At 35.1% G+C, this 17,787-nt stretch overlaps 1 protein-coding gene and 1 long non-coding RNA gene across 2 annotated transcripts; both read left to right on the forward strand.

Annotated features, from left to right (window-relative positions):
- The first annotated feature begins 1,890 nt into the window (after positions 1 to 1,890).
- Positions 1,891 to 14,107, forward strand: LOC118035967 (WRKY transcription factor 55). The gene is made up of 3 exons (XM_035041638.2): positions 1,891 to 2,601; positions 3,088 to 3,222; positions 13,215 to 14,107. The coding sequence occupies exons 1-3, from the start codon at positions 2,123 to 2,125 to the stop codon at positions 13,696 to 13,698; spliced, it is 1,098 nt and encodes a 365-aa protein (XP_034897529.1). The 5' UTR covers positions 1,891 to 2,122; the 3' UTR covers positions 13,699 to 14,107.
- LOC118035969 (uncharacterized) lies at positions 3,926 to 8,108 on the forward strand. The gene is made up of 3 exons (XR_004685285.2): positions 3,926 to 4,165; positions 4,256 to 4,305; positions 8,015 to 8,108. It is a non-coding gene; the product is annotated as an uncharacterized lncRNA (long non-coding RNA).
- Positions 14,108 to 17,787: the final 3,680 nt, after the last annotated feature.

Consider the following 17,787-nt stretch of genomic DNA (forward strand, 5'->3'; position numbering starts at 1 on the left):
ATGTTGTGGTCAGGCTTCCACTAACCAATAAATTTCTCAGTGCAACATCCTGCTTAGAAAAGACGTCCTTTCTGCGAGTTGGCCTCACACTCAACGAGCCTACATTGAGAAAGGATGCCTATGCTTGAAATGTATGGCCATGGTCTACACTTAGCGGCTCATAGTCACCAAAAGCATTGCCAAAAGAACCAGTATCACTTCTCTTTAATAACCTTCTTTTCATTATCTAAACAAATTATGTATAAAAAAAGTTAATAACATTATCATCATATCCTATTTTTTTTAAAAAAAAATTCAGCACCTCCCTTGTATAAGAGACTACCTAAAATTTTATTACTTGCAAATACACATTAATAAATAAAGTCACAAACCAATTGATTTTATTTATGACTAACATTTAATTTAAAAAGCATTCCAAAAATTCAATTAACATTTTAACACCTAATTAATATATATATATTTTTTATAATTATGGCATGTTATTGCTATCCATTAAGACAAAAGGAGACACTTGTATGATAACATCTAGAGAGAATATATATATATATAAAAACAAATCAACATCCGGTTTGGCCAAACACACACATTTATTCTTTTAGAAATCAATTTCACCTAAGCACGTGATTTCACAAATTTCCATACACATTTGTACAAATTTAGCTCATTTCAGACATTACAACCATACACAAAATCAATCTATTTTCAACAATAATATAAGCATATTTGGAAATTCATACTCAAACACTCATACACATCTTTGGCTAATAATCCATCAATATATATATATAGATACACACGCCATTATTTACATAAAAACCACAATACATACATGCATTTTTTCAACCATGATGACCCACTCACATGCTTTCATGACTATCATAATAGTTCATAAATACTCACATTTATGTTTGTCACATTAACCCATATTTATGCATTTTTTGGGTTGTCGTAACAACTTTTATTTTTATATATTAAAGTTATCGTAACAACTTATATTTTCACATATTAGAGTCGTCGTAAGAACCCTAAATTCCCCCACATTCAAGCTACTGTAACAACCTATATTTTCACACTTATTCAAACATAAACTTTTCATTTCCACAACAACCAATTTCATCTCCACAAATCACTCACAATTTTGTATTACGTATTTTACTTTAAAACATGAAATTTCCACATTTCTATGCACCACAAAACATTAATCAACAACTAATACTATTTTTGTTAATTTTTTAAATATTATCAATAAATTCACTTACAAATATTAACAACTATTATATTTCATTAATAATTCTGTCTGTAATATTAACACTTCATATTTTCTGATGGAAATAACGAGGAATACCTTTTTTTTTTTTCAATCATTGATTTCCATCTATAATTCCCTCTGTATTCATCCATAGAAATTTTTCATCAATGAATACTAATAAAAATACTGAAGTCATTTTCCATCGATAAATGATACTGTAACTTACTGACAATATTTTTTCATTGGTATTTTTATATATAAACACATGTCTTTTCCTTTAGAACCACTACTTGGTACCATCGCGAATTTACCAATTATTACTTCAAATGCATAAGAAGTTACAAACTGAATTTTCTTTGTGTAAAAAAAAAAAAAAGGGGGTCCCTATTGATGCAAAAGACGGGTCGTTAGTCGTTGACAATTTCGTAATTAATTACGTGCTCTTTATTTGCCTAAGAATTTCTGTAGGGACGCATATTTTTCCTATTTCAAAGTTTAGCATAGATCTTAATTAATGATTGATGATCAGTGACAGAAGATGGGAAAGTGGGAAATTCAAGGCTACACGAGGAAAGTTCTTCAAGGTCCAAAACTAACAAAGTGGTCATCGTCTAAACTCACTAAAAGGTTTGAAGTGCATGCTAAGGAGACCGTGACTTGGTCATATTTTCCAAGTTCTAATTTCCTCTTCGTACCGTGTAATAGATACATCAATACTTTGAATAATTACCCACCTTTTCTTCTCTAAGATGAAGTACCTAAGCACTAACACAGAAAGCTCACCGAAAAGCTCCATTATTGCCCCCATTTAACTTTCTTCTATGTTCCCATCAAAGATCATCCAAAAAAGCACTAAAAAAACAACAAGAAACCATGGATGACACCATCTCTCTTATTCTTCATGGGTGCAAGCTAGCTAAAGACCTTGAATTAAACCTAGCGAACTCAGCCAGCCAACCAGAAACTCTATCCAAGTGTGAGGAAATCATTAGGGTTTTCGCTAATGCCAGGGAGAGGCTACATGTTCATCAACTAGGCACCACTTTATACCCTCATCCTATGTTGTTTCGTGAGCCACAGGACTTACATCAACAGCAGAATACTGATCCTATCTTACAGGAATTGCTAGGGACTAGTTGCACATCGGCCATGGAGACGTTGTTTCATCAAACGCAAGGCGTTATGGCTGAGAGGAGTGCCTTGGGATTGATTGAGAGTAAGATAGGTGGAGGAATACAGATGGGATCAGGAGGCCTAGCTATTGAATCAGGTAGCAGATCAGATGTCCAGGCAGTGGATGCATCAGATTCCGGCAGAGGTTCTTCATCATCCTCAAAAAGACCGCGAACAAGGTGAGAGAATTCAATGCTCATGTTCATTTTGATTTTTGCATATCATCAAAACTTCAGTCACTGTAACATTTTCCTGTACGCAATATATATATAGATTACTTGTGTTTTACTTCGGAATCATCCATGTGAACCAATTAAACGTAGTTCAATGTGTTTTACAACCCCCATGCCAATTGCCGGAAGGAAATTGTATGGAAAGTAAATCGTAAAAGCAAAGCCCATTTAACCCTTTTCCCTGGAAAAGAGGGTCGGTAGCAATGTTCGCACCATACATATTGTTTTCTATATACGAAAATGTTGAATATACAGACTCAGGTATGTATATTCATGCATACCATATACACTATATATTTGTATTCCGTTTTGGAATCATGAAACTAGAACCTATCTTGATAAAGGAGATCAAGCTTAAGCGGGTCATGATTAACAAGTTCGAATTCGTTTTATTAGGCTAATGGCTATCTTGCTATGATTCTAAACCTGTAGGATTAGTGATGATGCCGAGAAACGGACGGTGAGGGTACCTGCTCAACAGTTCGGCAATACTGAAATCCCACCGGAAGATGGCTTCTCTTGGAGGAAATATGGGCAGAAAGAGATTCTGGGGTCAAGGTTTCCGAGGTAATTACAATATTGTGAATGGCTGAGAGGAAATCTTATTCTTTTATATTTTCTAGAAAACATATATATCTTATATGACACATTCAAATCATAGAATATTAAGATATGTATGCGGCTCTTCTTAGGCATTGAAATCAAGTCTGTTCATAATATACTATTAAACTTGCGTTTTCTTCATGCTAGGTTTTACCTTTCTTTCAGCAGACATTGACTTGGTATACAACCACCTAAAAGATTGAGTCATTGACTGCTTATGGGAAATGGTCTCGCTCTTAGAAAACTCCCCGAGCATATGATTTTCCATTCCATGGCATGAATAGACTTGAGAGAGAGATTTAGAAAAATCAAATTGACCAAGTTGATTAAAATCATCTGGTTCAGGACTGCTTATGCCATTGACGTATGTTCTTTATTAAAGAACTCTAAAACGCGTGGGGAAAGTACTGTAGCTTTCCCCACGGTTTTCCCTGCCAAGGCATAAATTGTCGCTGCAGAGGTTTGAAAAAACGTTAGATCATAATACCAGTGTCTTAAATGCATTGAAAAATTAGACTGTCATTTTCCCCCCTGTAACTGGGTCTTCTGAATTATCTGACATCTGATCACCTTTAGAATAATTAACTTACGTCTTCAGGTTTCACTTGGACAATGTCAAATCAGCCGGTGTTTTTTTAATGGTGCATTAAATGCTTGCAGGCTTCTTTTAGAATAAAGTCAAGCTGTCTGATCTTCTTTGATGGTGCATTAAATGGATGTGGCGTTGGCATCATTATACACATATTCTTGCCTCCGTTTTCATTATTTCCTGTTCAGTTTTCATTGGCATTTCTATTCTGGTTAGTCTGCTTTCTAATTGTTTAATTGCATGGGATGATGCTCTTTTGAAATAGTGTTTCTGGCGAGCCAGTTCTCTCAGCTCCTGCCTCTCTTATAATATTTGAAGGTATGTTTTCCTGCAACTTTTGTTTGTTCCCTGCAACTTTTGTTTGTTCTGTATGCGGGTGGCCATGATTTGTTATGCTTTCCTTTGCAGTTCGTTGTTCCCTTTATCATATCGTCTTTCAGGAGAGTTTGGGCTTCAAGGTTAGAATATTTTCCTTAGTTGTTTTTAAGATTGTGTTGTGGAAAGTGACTATACTCATCTTGCTGTCTGCATATTGTGCATGGCCTGTGCTCTGTCATATTATGAAAAGGAGTGTTTTTTTTTCATTGGCCATCAAGTGTCTTTACGTTTGTGTCTCATTTTGCAGTCGTTGCCATGTTGCTCAAAAGAGTGGCTTCTCTCTTTTCTCTTTTCTTTCTGCTTTGTGTGATTCTGCATACTATCTTCGTTTCATCAAGTCCTAACGCATATGATTTGATATTCTGCACCACATTCTAGGTTCTGTGTGTTTCTTTGTCTGACAGCTGTGCATGATAATTAGTTTTACAAAAAATAGCATCGCGGCCAATTGTATTTCTACATACCAAATCTTATGCTTTTGCCAAGCTTTGTGAACTTCTTTGTTGTTTTTTTATAAAGTTTGTAGAGATGTTTTTTCATTGCATGCCGCAGTATAAGATGGCATATCGTCTTTGTAATTATATATGTTTGTGTAATGAATAAGGTAGCTGTTATGGTATACAAATATTGCTTAGAAAATATTGGTCGTTGGGCGCTGGAACTAGACCATTACAGTATGTTGGTCATTTCGTTTTTTGTTTTTAAGTACGTAAGACCCAATGAAGATGCAAGCAATGCATCTCAGGCTCTCGCTTTCAGAGAAGATGTGCGAGGAGTTTAATTACGAAGCTATGCTGATATCTATCTAAGTGCTCATGTTCAAAGGAAAGCGCGGACCTGGGACCTGTACTTTGTAAAGGATGGAATGGAGCCAAGGGAAGAAAATGAACAAGAAGCGCGCTTCAAGGTCACTCTAGGGAGGGTTGTTTTAAGTAGCGATTGGCGGATAAGATGAATCCTTACCAGCTAAGCGATTACAAACGCACTGACAAGAAGAAGTCCAGGACGTTCAACGAAAGACCAGCTGCGGGATCGTCTGACGAAAATGAGGGCCTGGCTCACAATACTCACTTGCAAGTGCAAGGCCGCCATCATTTCATATTTGCTATCTCTCAGTGATCTTGCACAAAACTTATCCTGTCTTACGAAAATCATATATAAATATATAAAATCTAAATAAAGGGAAACACAAGCTGAGAAGAAGTCTGTGTCTTTCATAATCCAGAAGAACAATACTGTCATCAGGGCCAAGTAACCTCCAAGCACAACACCAGTGCTAAATATCTCTTTAAGTTTCCAGTGCAGTGGAGGATCCCCTATAATAGTATGCTGCCCGCACCTGTAGGAAGAGGAACGAGAGTGGAAGAGTAGGAATCCGTAAACTGATGCTTGAAATATTGTTATTAGAGAGGTGCTGATCATGTGAGCTGCATGCCATTTGATGGTGGACATGTGGAGGACAATGACAAAGAAGCCGTAGAGAGAAGGGAATAGGCGGAGAGAAAGGGTGAGGAATATGCAACTTCAATCACTGGACAAGGTTTGTGATTCTTGATGAGACTCATTTAAGAAAACTGATGATTTGCTGTGATGAGAAGTTGGACTTCCAAGATTGAAAAAACAACTTCTTCTTTTTTTTAGATTGTGGCTGATTTGTTGAAAGGAAAATGGGATGGCAAGTATATATATGCGAGGGCTGGAAACTGCTGCAACAAGAAAGTGACCGAAGAATGCCAACTTGCCTGGAAAATCAGCATTTTTGCCCACAGAAAGCACGATGTGGATTGCTGGCTTTTTAACATTTTTCTTGGTAGGCACTAGGCACTAGCGATCCATCTTGCGAGATTGATGCCAGTGGTAGACTGTTGCCACAAGAAAGTGACCGAAGAATGCCAACTTGCAGAGGAAAATCAGCATTTTTGCCCACAGAAAGCACGGCATGGATTGCTGGCTTTTTAACATTTTTCTTGGTAGGGGCTACGCACTAGCGATCCATCTTGCTTTTATGATTCAAAAGGCTCGAAAGGAAACTGGAGTCTGCCTTTTAAAAGAGCTTAATTAATTTCTTTTTAGTTGGTAGCTTGAATATTAATTTGGTGTTCCTAGAAAGTGGATAGATAGCACGCCATCTAACGTGGAAAAAATAAAAGATTGAGGACTGCGGTTTGACGGTCTTGATGTTGTAAATGGTAAACGGTGTCGGGTGGATATGTGTACCTGAAAATATCACGGGGCAATGGTCAATGAGAACATGCACATGGGGATCTTGCCTTGAATGAAGCAAAAGCTTCGATATATAATGGATGACTCCGTGTTTCATGGACCCCTCACCAAGCTTGGATGAATCGGCATATTAAATAAACAGGTATTACTTTTGAGGTCTTAAAGTAATGGATGAATCGAGCTTTGATTGAAGCTTGGATTATATTATATTATATTCATTAAGACCTTTTGTTTTTTTAGGTGCAGGAACGTTTTTTGATGAATTGACAAATTAATAATGATAATTATGTATTAAAATATCACAAACAGGTATTAAAAAGAGCTTAATTAATTCTTTTTAGGTGGTAGCTTGAATATTAATTTGGTGTTCCTAGAAAGTGGATAGATATCACGCCATCTAACGTGGAAAAAAATACGATAAGACAAGTGTATTTTTTTCGATCTCATTTTTTATAAATCTTTGGGCTGAACAATCCTTTGTGACAAATCAAGCCATGAAAGCTGTATATGAATTAACTTTGTGGCGTAGCCTGTACACGATAAACAGGATAACATAATTTATTGATACCGTATGAAATTAAACTTTGTCTCTGGTGAGGTTGTAAGGTTGTGTATGATGGTTTTTTAAGAGTATTTGAGAATATATTAAAAATATTAATTTAATATTTTTTTCAAGTAAAAAACAAATATTGTAAAAAGTAAATTCGTCCACGTAAACAAACACCCACGAAGTTTGTAATTTTTGTTAGTGTTTGATATAAAAATAATAAATATAAAAAGACTTAAACCTTTTTAAATCAGATGGACACTCGAGAAACATATTATTTTTGTTTTTGTTTTTGTTTGGAGAGATTGATCAAAAGCTAATTTAAAAAATATTTTTACTTTTGGATCAAAATTCATGCCCTATCAACTATATAATATGCTTATTTTTCCATAAATGTTATTCATTTTTTGTCCTGCTATGCTTCTCAGATCACTCTGATATAATATCGTTTTACATCTGATATGAAAAGAGAAATTCAAGGTGTTTGTTGGTTTGTACAAATAGACACTTTTTCTTCATGGCTGCTATACATATGTTGATGGTGTGGGTGACATTTCATGAAATAACATAGGATTTTATACTTTTATGATGAGGTTAGATTAATTTTTATTATTCGTTTGGGGCATGAGCTTGCAATAGATTTCACATGCCTAATGTTCATATGTAGAAAGCAGGTCACGAGTCCTTAGTGTTTTTAGCAATGTTTGCATGAGTCAAGCTATGGGTTATAGGACAATTTCGAAAATTAAATTTTTAAAAAAACATTGCAGGACACATGACAGTCTCATTAAACAAATTACAAAGATTGTTCTTGCTTTTTTTTCTTTTTTTTCTTTGGTGTTTTTTTTTTAAGCGCTTGCTGTGATTGTGATCTTAATTTCTTTTACCTAAACATGCTGCCTCATCTTTTATTTTTATTTTTGTTTATTTTTTCATGCCTCATTCTCTAGGTCTTATCCCGCGTGTCTTTTCGTTTTTATTCTTGCACATATTCATCAAAATTTAACTTTGTCTTTCAGATCTTTTAAAACGGCCACTTTTATTTATCGTTGGTGTTTTCTCAGGTTTGTTTTGTGCCTTTCTGTTATTTACTTTATGCATTTCTATTTCCTTGCATGCGTAATCATGGTTATGGTATTTATGTGTTTAGCAACATATAATATCTTTTTTTTAATTGCTTGATCTTTTATTGTTATATCTTCATCCTCTCCTGAACCAAGGAGTTTTGTTTTTAGCTAAGCATGCCCTGTCATCATGTCTCATGATATATCAAAGATTTTAGTCTAATGTAATTCCTTCACCTTACAAGCGAATTAATCTTTGGCCAGCACTTAATTTCATTACGTTTTTGTTTTTGAATTACTTATTATCCCTATGTTTTGCATGGTTTCTTTAGAAACCACATGTCATTAAGATTTTCTCTATCCTTGTGTTTTCCTTCACTTGGCCATGATCATGTACTAATCATGGTTTTTTTTTGTGTTTTCCTTTCATTTAACTTCGTTTTTAATTTCCATGGTTTCTTTATAGCAATAACATGACAAGTCCTGACGGACATGTTCAATCGGATGGATATATGCCATCTTCTCAATCCTCACAATTTGTTTTGAATGACTATGAAACCCCCGTTCATAGAATCTTGCTATCCGATAACCCAAGCTCTTCAAATACACCATCTGCTCCACAACATACTCAAGGAGTTGGCACTTTGGTCTGTTCACGCCAGCACATAGATATACAAACCACCTTCTCCTTATCAAGCAACATAGTGCAAACTGGAACTAATCAAATTAGTGCTGCAAGGCAATCCAATCCTCCACAATCTATCGCCCTTGCTTCATTTCACTGTAGTGATGTAGTTTCAAGTCATGAATCTGAAGGATTCTCTGAGCAAACCGTTAATCATCAATCTACTATATAAGTCAAGCATCATACCAGAAAAAAAAAAAGACGTATGTAATCCAATCATGTACCTTTTGTAGCCATTTTTCCTTTATTTGTAATTACCTCTTTCATATCATTCCTCCAAGTATCTTACCTTTATTTTTTACAGGTTATTTAATTGAATACATTGATTTTGGCGATAAAACATACAAGTGTAAGCATTGCAACGCTCTTTTTTGGTTGCAAAGAACGATTGGCCCGTTCATCTAAAACAAACCCATGCTTTACACTTTGTTGTAATAATGGAAAGGTGGTGCTTCCTGCTCCACAAGAAACACCTAGCTATCTTGATAACCTTCTTAACCCAAACAATGGTTCATCATCCAAAAAATTTCGGCGTGAAATTCGTGCTTATAACTCAATGTTCGCTTTCACATCCATGGGGGCTGTGGTAGATAATTCTGTTAATTCTCGACCTGGATCTTATGTTTTTAAGGTCAATGGATATTGCCACCATGTTATGGGTTCTCTTCTTCCCATGGATAATAAAGGCCCCAAGTTTGCGCAACTTTATATTTTTGATACAGATAATGAGGTTTCTAACCGGCTGCAACCATTCTGCAATGAAAATTTTCAATCAAGCTTGGATAGTGACATTGTTGTTGGTCTAATCAATATGCTTGATTCATCTAATCAATTGGTTCGTTTGTTCCGTCATGCTCGACAAAGACTTGGGGATGTCGAGGTTCCAGAACTCAAAACTTCGGTTAATTGGTAAAAGAGATGATGACTCAAGGCAATACGACGATCCTTCTTTAAATGACATTGGTGGTTTGGTTGTTGGGGACATTGGTCATTGTCGATCTGATCGAGACATAATTATTGAAAGTTTATCTGGAACACTTCAGAGGATCTCAAAGCTTCATCCAAAATTTATGTCCCTTCATTACCCACTTCTTTTTCCATATGGTGAGGATGGTTTCCACACTGATATTCCATTAGCTCATCAAGAGCAGCAACCACCTAAAAAAAAGACAAAAGGTTTCAATGAGAGCCTATTATGCTTATCTCATTCATGAAAGAGAAAAAACAAGAAAGCACTCTCATAAAAGGCGGACGATTGTACCAACAATTTTTGGTTGATGCATTTGTTAATGTTGAAGAGGAACGTTTAGATTTTATACGTGCAAACCAAGAAAATCTTAGAAGTGAGCATTACAAAGGAATACATGATGCTATTGCCAGAGGTGATACTGATGGATCAACTACAGGGAAAATTATACTTCCATCGTCTTTAACAGGAAGCCCTCGGTATATGGTTAATAATTACCAAGATGCTATGGCTATATGTAGATGTTATGGGAATCCTGATCTTTTTATCACATTTACCTGCAATGTTAATTGGCCTGAAATTCGCCGAGAAATTAAAAAAACAAAGGGCTATCAACCTGAGGACAAACCTGACATCATAGCAAGGGTATTTCATTCCAAACTAATTGATATGATGTCATTCATCAAGTCCGGAAAACCTTTTGGGCGGACAATTGCTGGTATTTCTTTTTTATTTCTTAAATTTCAAGTTTTTATTTTTATCCTTCTACAAACATCTGTTTTGACTTCTTTACTTGCATTCTCTTTTTAGATGTTTGCGCTGTGGAGTTTCAAAAAAGAGGTTTGCCGCATACTCATTTGTTAGTTTGGCTAGCTCCAGAATTCAAATTCCGTTCGCCTGAGGATGTTGACTCTATTATTTCAGCTGAAATACCTGACAAGCATCAAGATCCTATTTGCTTTGAGATAGTTTCAAAATTTATGATGCATGGTCCATGTGGTGCTGCAAATCCAAAGGCTCAATGTATGGAAAAGAATAAATGTTCCAAACAATTTCCAAAAAAAAAACAAAGATGCAACCATCTTTGGTGAGAATGGCTTTGTTTACTATAAACGACGCATGCAGCCTATGGGTCACATTGTTAAAAATGGCATTTCCCTGTCAAATTGTCATGTTGTCCCATACAACAAAGAACTTTTGCTTCGATACAATGCACACATTAATGTTGAAATTTGTTGTCATTCTCAACACCTTTTTCTTTATCTTTTTGTAGCTATGCTCAAATGGCTGTTGACTTACACCAGTTGCCTCCATCATCAGGAGCTGTCCTCTCATTGGAAACTCAGATAAATGAAAATAGAAGAACAATAAGAGAGATCCTCTGTATGGACCCATACGAACACAAGGTATCTATTATGTTATTCTTTAAATGTTACTTATTGCAATTCATGTCGTGATGCCCAATCCCAGCAATTGTCTAATAGAGATAGATCATCAAATATAGTGTCTAGGATCAAGAATCATGGCATAGAAGTTCAAGGCCTATAATTTTATATCTGATGGCTGGTTCCAGACCCCTATAATATTATGATTACACTGTTGTTGGCAATCGCCAACACTGCATAGCCTTCATTTTTATGAAAAAAAAAAATGTATGACTTTGTGCTTTTAATTGACACCTGCAGAATGAAAGATTTACATGTAAAGCTTTCATAGTTGATTATGATCTCTTCAAGGGATGGTGGTGTCAAAGCTGTCCAGATTGCAACAAGCCACTCTCTGGACTCCCTAATAATTTGCGATGCATGGAGCATGACTATCCATCCTCTGCACCGATCCCATGGTTCAACTAATATGCATACCAAAACATCCTTAAATTTTCAGCTGAAACATATATTAACACATGCTTTTATTTCATTCTTAACTGGAGCTCTTTTTCATATCTTTTAGGTTCAGACTTAACTGCATCGTCAGCGATGGTCAAGATGTCACGAATTTTCTTCTCTCTGGCAAGACAGCTGAGTATTTTTTTCAATGCTTCAGCTCATCATTTGGTGTTCGACAAACAATTCACTGACCCATTTACTGTTCCACCTCAAATGATTGAGAAATTAAACAAGACAAAAATATTTCAGCTTCGATTTGGAGCATACAAATCTGTTCTCGGCAGATGTGAGATATATGTTTGCAACATCTTTGATGAAATACCAACTGAAGCATCTGTTAGCCCACCTAGCCCCATTAAAAACATTGACACGCCAGCCTCAATAACCTCTGCTGCTGGAAGTTCAAGGACTTTCACCCCTCCAACACCAAACGTTGCAGATCCCTTGGATGTAGATCAATCTCAGATTCAGACTCCAGCTTCACAGCAGGACACCTCTCCACAAAAAGACATGTTTCATGACAGCTGCCATCGCCAGTCAAAAAGAGCACTAACCTTCAATGATGCTGAGCCACACGACAGGTTTGCTTTGCCTCCCCACACATAACAAATAATTTCAGTGCAAACATGACACACCAGCGGAGGCCACTATCTCATTTCTTTGATATGCATTCCTTTAGTAATTATTCCTTGCCTGATCAACAACTTTATAAATAGTCTTCCCTTTCATTCTTAATATCTTATTTGGCATGCAAATATCATCCCGTGGAATCTTTTTTCAGCTATATCATTATTTTTATTCTTATTTTTTTGATTTCAAGATATTAACTTCCAAGACACCACTATCTCATATTTGTTCTACATTCATCCTATGAAAGTTATTACTTAATTGTTCTACTAATAAATAAATTGTTTTGTCTTTCATTCACATTGTTTACATTTCCCATTCCTTAAGTACTTCCTTTCAACATATGATTCAGCACCCAGCTTCCCCACCCAAAACCCTTCAACGAAGACTCATCAAAGGAGCATCTCTACAAAGATGATGACAATCCTGCACCTCAACTTTCAAAGAAGCAGCGCCTCTCCGTTTCATCACCTGAAAAAGTAAGCATCTACTTCTAATTAGTTTCCCTTCTTTATGAACTCACATGCTCAACAATAATTACATCTTCATTTCTCATTACTGATTTATCTTTAAAAAAAATTTAATATTTGTTGCTGTATAAAATTTATAACTTACAGTTACACTGATTTTTTCCAATAGGAAGCCAATTAACATTGGGTTAGTCAATGCTTGCTTTTCCAACATCACAACCTGATTGGGCGTCTTCACCATCTGCGTTGTTGATACAGCTTGCTGCTCATTCACGTCCAATTCTCTACCTATATGTATAAAGCATAAAATATTTACCTCTCACTGCTTTTGTTATGCTTGAACTAACTTTTGCAACTAACTTTGTTAACTATCTGAACTTGACTTTTGCAACTAACTTTGTGAATATACTATCTATTCCCATATAACATGTGCAAAAAAAAATATTACAGATTTTGACACCCGCGGCATCGCGCGGGTATCAAGACTAGTTTTAACTCTATAATCTGTTGTCCCTTTCAGGGCCTACTACAGGTGCACCAACCAAAACTTGTACAATTGCCCAGCCAAGAAACAAGTTCAGCGACTTGATGACGATCCCTGCAGACTTGAAGTAGTATACCGTGGCGAGCACACTTGCCACATGTCTGCCACCGCACCATCAGCTCCACCACCAGCACCGGGAATTACTCAAGAGATGGCCCAAACTATGATTGGTCAGCCTCAACCATCCGCAGCAACTTCTCTAGGCAGATGGGTGGAATTTCGTCTGGGTCCTGGAGGTGGTGCTGGCAGCAGCAGCAGCAGCAGCATGGCTGCAGGTAGTAGCGGCGGTGCGGCTGGTCCCTCCACTGCTGGTCGATTTGGTAAAGAGGCTGATTACCCTATATCAGATATGGCTGATGCCATGTTTAATTCTGGCAGTAGTAGCACCAACAGCATGGAGCTTATTTTCCCTTCCATCTCGGAAGAAAAAAGGGATCAGCCAAGCGACAAAAACAATTGACACAGGAGCGCTGGTTAGTTAGAATGGATGGATTTCCTTTAATTTGCTGTCTCTTTGAGGGGGAAAACGTAGTTACTTAAATTGACAGCTCAATTCATTAATTAAGGCATCGATTTGAAATTGTAAACATGGCTGTACTGATTCTTCTCTTTCCGTGGGACTTGCTGGGTTAGCGAGTATGATTTTGATAGCAATTTTTTGTTCGTTTCATATTGGTTGATTGCTTCAAGGGCAGGCAAGAAATCTCCTCATAGTAGTTTATGCAAAGATCATCCTTAAACGTGTACATGTTAGTCAGATGTTGGTGTAGACATTTGTCATCAACAGTAGTGTACACTTATCTGTCTGTACTGAAGAACAGTGTAACTCGCTAGCCTCTGTAAGAATAAAGAATACGAGGTTTCTTCCATGCTAATCTTCTACCTTTGGCTTTTTCGAGGCAGCATTGCATACCTTGCTCATTAAGAAATATGAATCACCAATAAACTGTTGATGCTAAACCTGGATTAAAATTAATATCATAAAAAAGTGTTTATCTAGGACTTTGTCCTTGTTCACCGCTAACATTCGCTAGCTCGACAGGACGACTGATTGACCAATTAATGGCCTGATACGTGTGTCCTAATTTCACATAAACAGTATGCTTACAATCTTTGAGTATCCTCTTAATCAATTTGGTCAAAATATTGAACCATTAAACTCTAGATTTTGGTTATTTTAAAGCCTCGTCTTTGATTTGTAGTAGAATATTGACCATGTGGTCCATTAGTCAACAAATAGTAGCCAATGCCATGACGACATTTGGCCACCTGATTTCACACTCAATGTTAACTTAAATAAGAAACTTTAACGAAAAAAATGTACATAGTATTAATCTAAATATAGGAAGCGATAGAATTAAAATATTCATTGCATCTATTATTTCGGTTTTAGATTTTATGATACTGTAACCAAATTGGGTGAAGAGCTGAGCCTCAGTGACCGGAGAACATTTGGATTCGAATCAAGTGACTCGAAAGTACTTCTAAGGGTCCATGCAATACCGAATGACTTGAGGTCGGGCTCGAGATTGGATCCAGGTCCGGCAATCAAAAAAAAGTTGTCCTGTCTTATTATTAATATATGTCAAAGATCTAATAAGCTATAATTTAAGCTATAATTAATAATAATATCTTATTATTACACGAGATTATTATAAATGTAAATTATATTATTCTTTAATATATCTTCTCGTATAAAAATCGTTTAAATTTAAAATTTATATACACTCACATCACCTTATGATATTAATTTTATCAAATAGAATTGAGATAATAAGATTTAAACTCGTGATCACTTGATCAACAAGACTCTCATCCATGTCAAAGAACTATACCGTTTAAAAAATTAAATAATTAGATGAGATTCTAAGATGTAATTTATATTATTCTTTAACGGTATATTTATGAAAATTTTAAATCTTTGATAGTAATACCACGATGTGAAAAGGCGCAAGTTTAAGATCAAATTGAAAGGATTTTAAAGCTGAATGACACCTTTTTATAAAATCAATGAAAAATCTCATGTTGAAATAACCGTTTTGTGAACTTGTATTTGAGGTATGAGTTCAATTACTCCTGTCCAATTCTTCAATACTCCCACGAACTGTCAGAATCCCAATGTATCTGTGTCAGAGGAAGGAAGAATCACAAGGGAGCAAGATTGGCATTAAATTTTATAAAATCTTACGTGACTGCAATTTCAAAATTATCTATTAGCAAGTAGTTTTATTACATCTAGCTGCAAGAGGAGGACCATCCTGGAACTCAAACCTAAAAATTGTTATTTAATCCAAATTTTCATGGAGCAGTTGGAACCTTGACAACGCCAAAAACAATTACTTTAAGGTTGTTTGAGAGAGGTCTGTACTTAGCATTGTTTCTAACAACATTTTTTTTTTTATATAACATAAACCTGATCCTCATCAAGAAGTGGTCTGAATTTTTCAACCTGTGATGTGTGTATAGAGCCGTGGGTAAGGGTGGGATGAAACGCACAGGATTAGCAATTGGGCTATTATCTATTTTAAATAATATTTCATTGATCTGTATAAGGATAATACTGTCCAAAGAACAAGCCTTCTCATCAAGCAGTATGAAACCGTAACTCAACGTTTCGTTTGTTTTTGCTTTGATCGCTTTCCACGAGCGAGTCAAGGGTATTTTTTTTTTTTGAAAGTGTTTATGGAAAATATATTTCAGAAAGTTTTTTTCTGTTTATTTCTAGTAAAATAACTTATAAATAATTGATTAATTAAAAAAGATTTTACCGTTAACATTCAAACATAGTTTATTTATTAAAAAATATTTTTAGCTCATAAAGTTCCATAAACTATTTTATAAATAGTAATGCACTTACAATATCATCCATCTATTTCAACTACCACCTTTATATATCTTATCATCGCCTCTTTCTCAACCATTATCTCTTCTTTCACTACCACCACAACCATCATCTCACCATCACAACCGCCATCTCACTATCACCACTACAAGAAAGTTAAAAAATACAAATAAAAATATCAATCGAAAAATTTTTATTGGTAGATTGTGGTGAACTTTACCAATATAATAGTTTGCTATGTCTGTCGGTAAATAATGACAAAATTATTTTTATCAATATATACTGAGGGAATTACGGTGGAAAAAAACAATAAGATACAATGAAGTGTTATTTTTACATAAAAAATAACAATGGAATATATAAACATGTCAGCAATATCCGTTCATGAATCCATCAGTAATATTTAAGTTATGATCTGGTGAGTGACCCCCTTCTCTCATCCTTTATTTCTTCTTCTTCCTCTATTTTTTCTATAAAAAATAGTAGATCCCTTCCCCCTATTTTATTATGAATTAACTTCTCATCACCATAAATTTGCCCACCCTAGTCTGTCAATTTCACTGTTCTGATTTAATTTTTTGTTTGAACAAAATTTTAAAATGATAATTTTTATTGCATATTTTTTTATAGTATATGTAGTATGTTTGTGTGTTTACTTGCTTTATAACTTTTTCCTATATAAATTTGTTGTATGAATGTATGAATTGTACATGTTAGGGTTTGTTTGAGATTTTTAAAAATTATATTTGTTTGTAATTTGATAAAATTGATTTTGATTTTATAACTTAGGTGTTTTGTAATGAAATAAATAATAACTTATGTAATGGGTACGTTTTATATGTTGTCAATTGTATTGTTGAGTTGAAAATTTTGGTAAATGTGTAGGAATTTGAATTTATGTAGATAATTGATAATGATTTAAGAGTACTATTAAAATAGATTCAATTAAGTTTGAGCTAAACCAATGTTAGCTAATTTATTTAGTCACATAATTAATTAATACATGTTGTCATCAATGTTATATATAGGTTTGATATAAGTAATGGATTATCATTCATGGATGTATTGAGATTTACTGTAAGGGTTGCGTAGGATGGATTATTGTAATGATGGTGTCAAAGTTTTCTTGGAGCAGCCTCACACTGAATACCATGAACAGGGACTAGCATAAATATGAATGAAGTTATGGGTTTTATTAATTATGCATTATCTAATATGAGAAATACTAGTGGAGGCAATATTAGAAATATGAATATGGATGTGATGAAAATGAATCAGGGTTATGCATGTGAATGTTCAATTACAGATGAAGAACCAAATGTAGACATAACCAGGTTTTTTGATCTTTGGAAAGATTTTAATGAACCATTATAGGATGGGTGCACAAATCACAGTAAATTATTGCTTGTTGCATATGTGTTCACTATCAAGTAAGATCATGGGTTAAGTGAGGCCGATTATGATATAATTATTGAATGAACGAGAAGCATTTTACATGAAGAAAATAAGCTGAAAGAGAATTTCTATGCTGTGAAATCCATGATGAAACCTCTCAACCTAGGATACTAGAAAATTGACATGTGTGCAAACTTCTACATGTTATACTACCTTAAAAATGCATATTTGACCAAGTGTAGAAGTTGTGAGCATGCTTAGTATAAACTTAGAATTGACAGAGAAGGACTTTTGTCGCACATAGAAAACTTA

Source organism: Populus alba, chromosome 19, assembly GCF_005239225.2.
Source record: "Populus alba chromosome 19, ASM523922v2, whole genome shotgun sequence".
Taxonomy (NCBI): Eukaryota; Viridiplantae; Streptophyta; class Magnoliopsida; order Malpighiales; family Salicaceae; genus Populus; species Populus alba.

What these genes read in the sequence shown, in the direction of transcription:
- LOC118035967 (XM_035041638.2), top strand. Translation starts at nt 2,123, where the DNA reads ATGGATGACACCATCTCTCTTATTCTTCATGGGTGCAAGCTAGCTAAA. An exon ending in TCAAAAAGACCGCGAACAAG is followed by an intron (nt 2,602 to 3,087) that starts GTGAGAGAATTC and finishes CTAAACCTGTAG; the next exon opens with GATTAGTGATGATGCCGAGA. An exon ending in CTGGGGTCAAGGTTTCCGAG is followed by an intron (nt 3,223 to 13,214) that starts GTAATTACAATA and finishes TGTCCCTTTCAG; the next exon opens with GGCCTACTACAGGTGCACCA.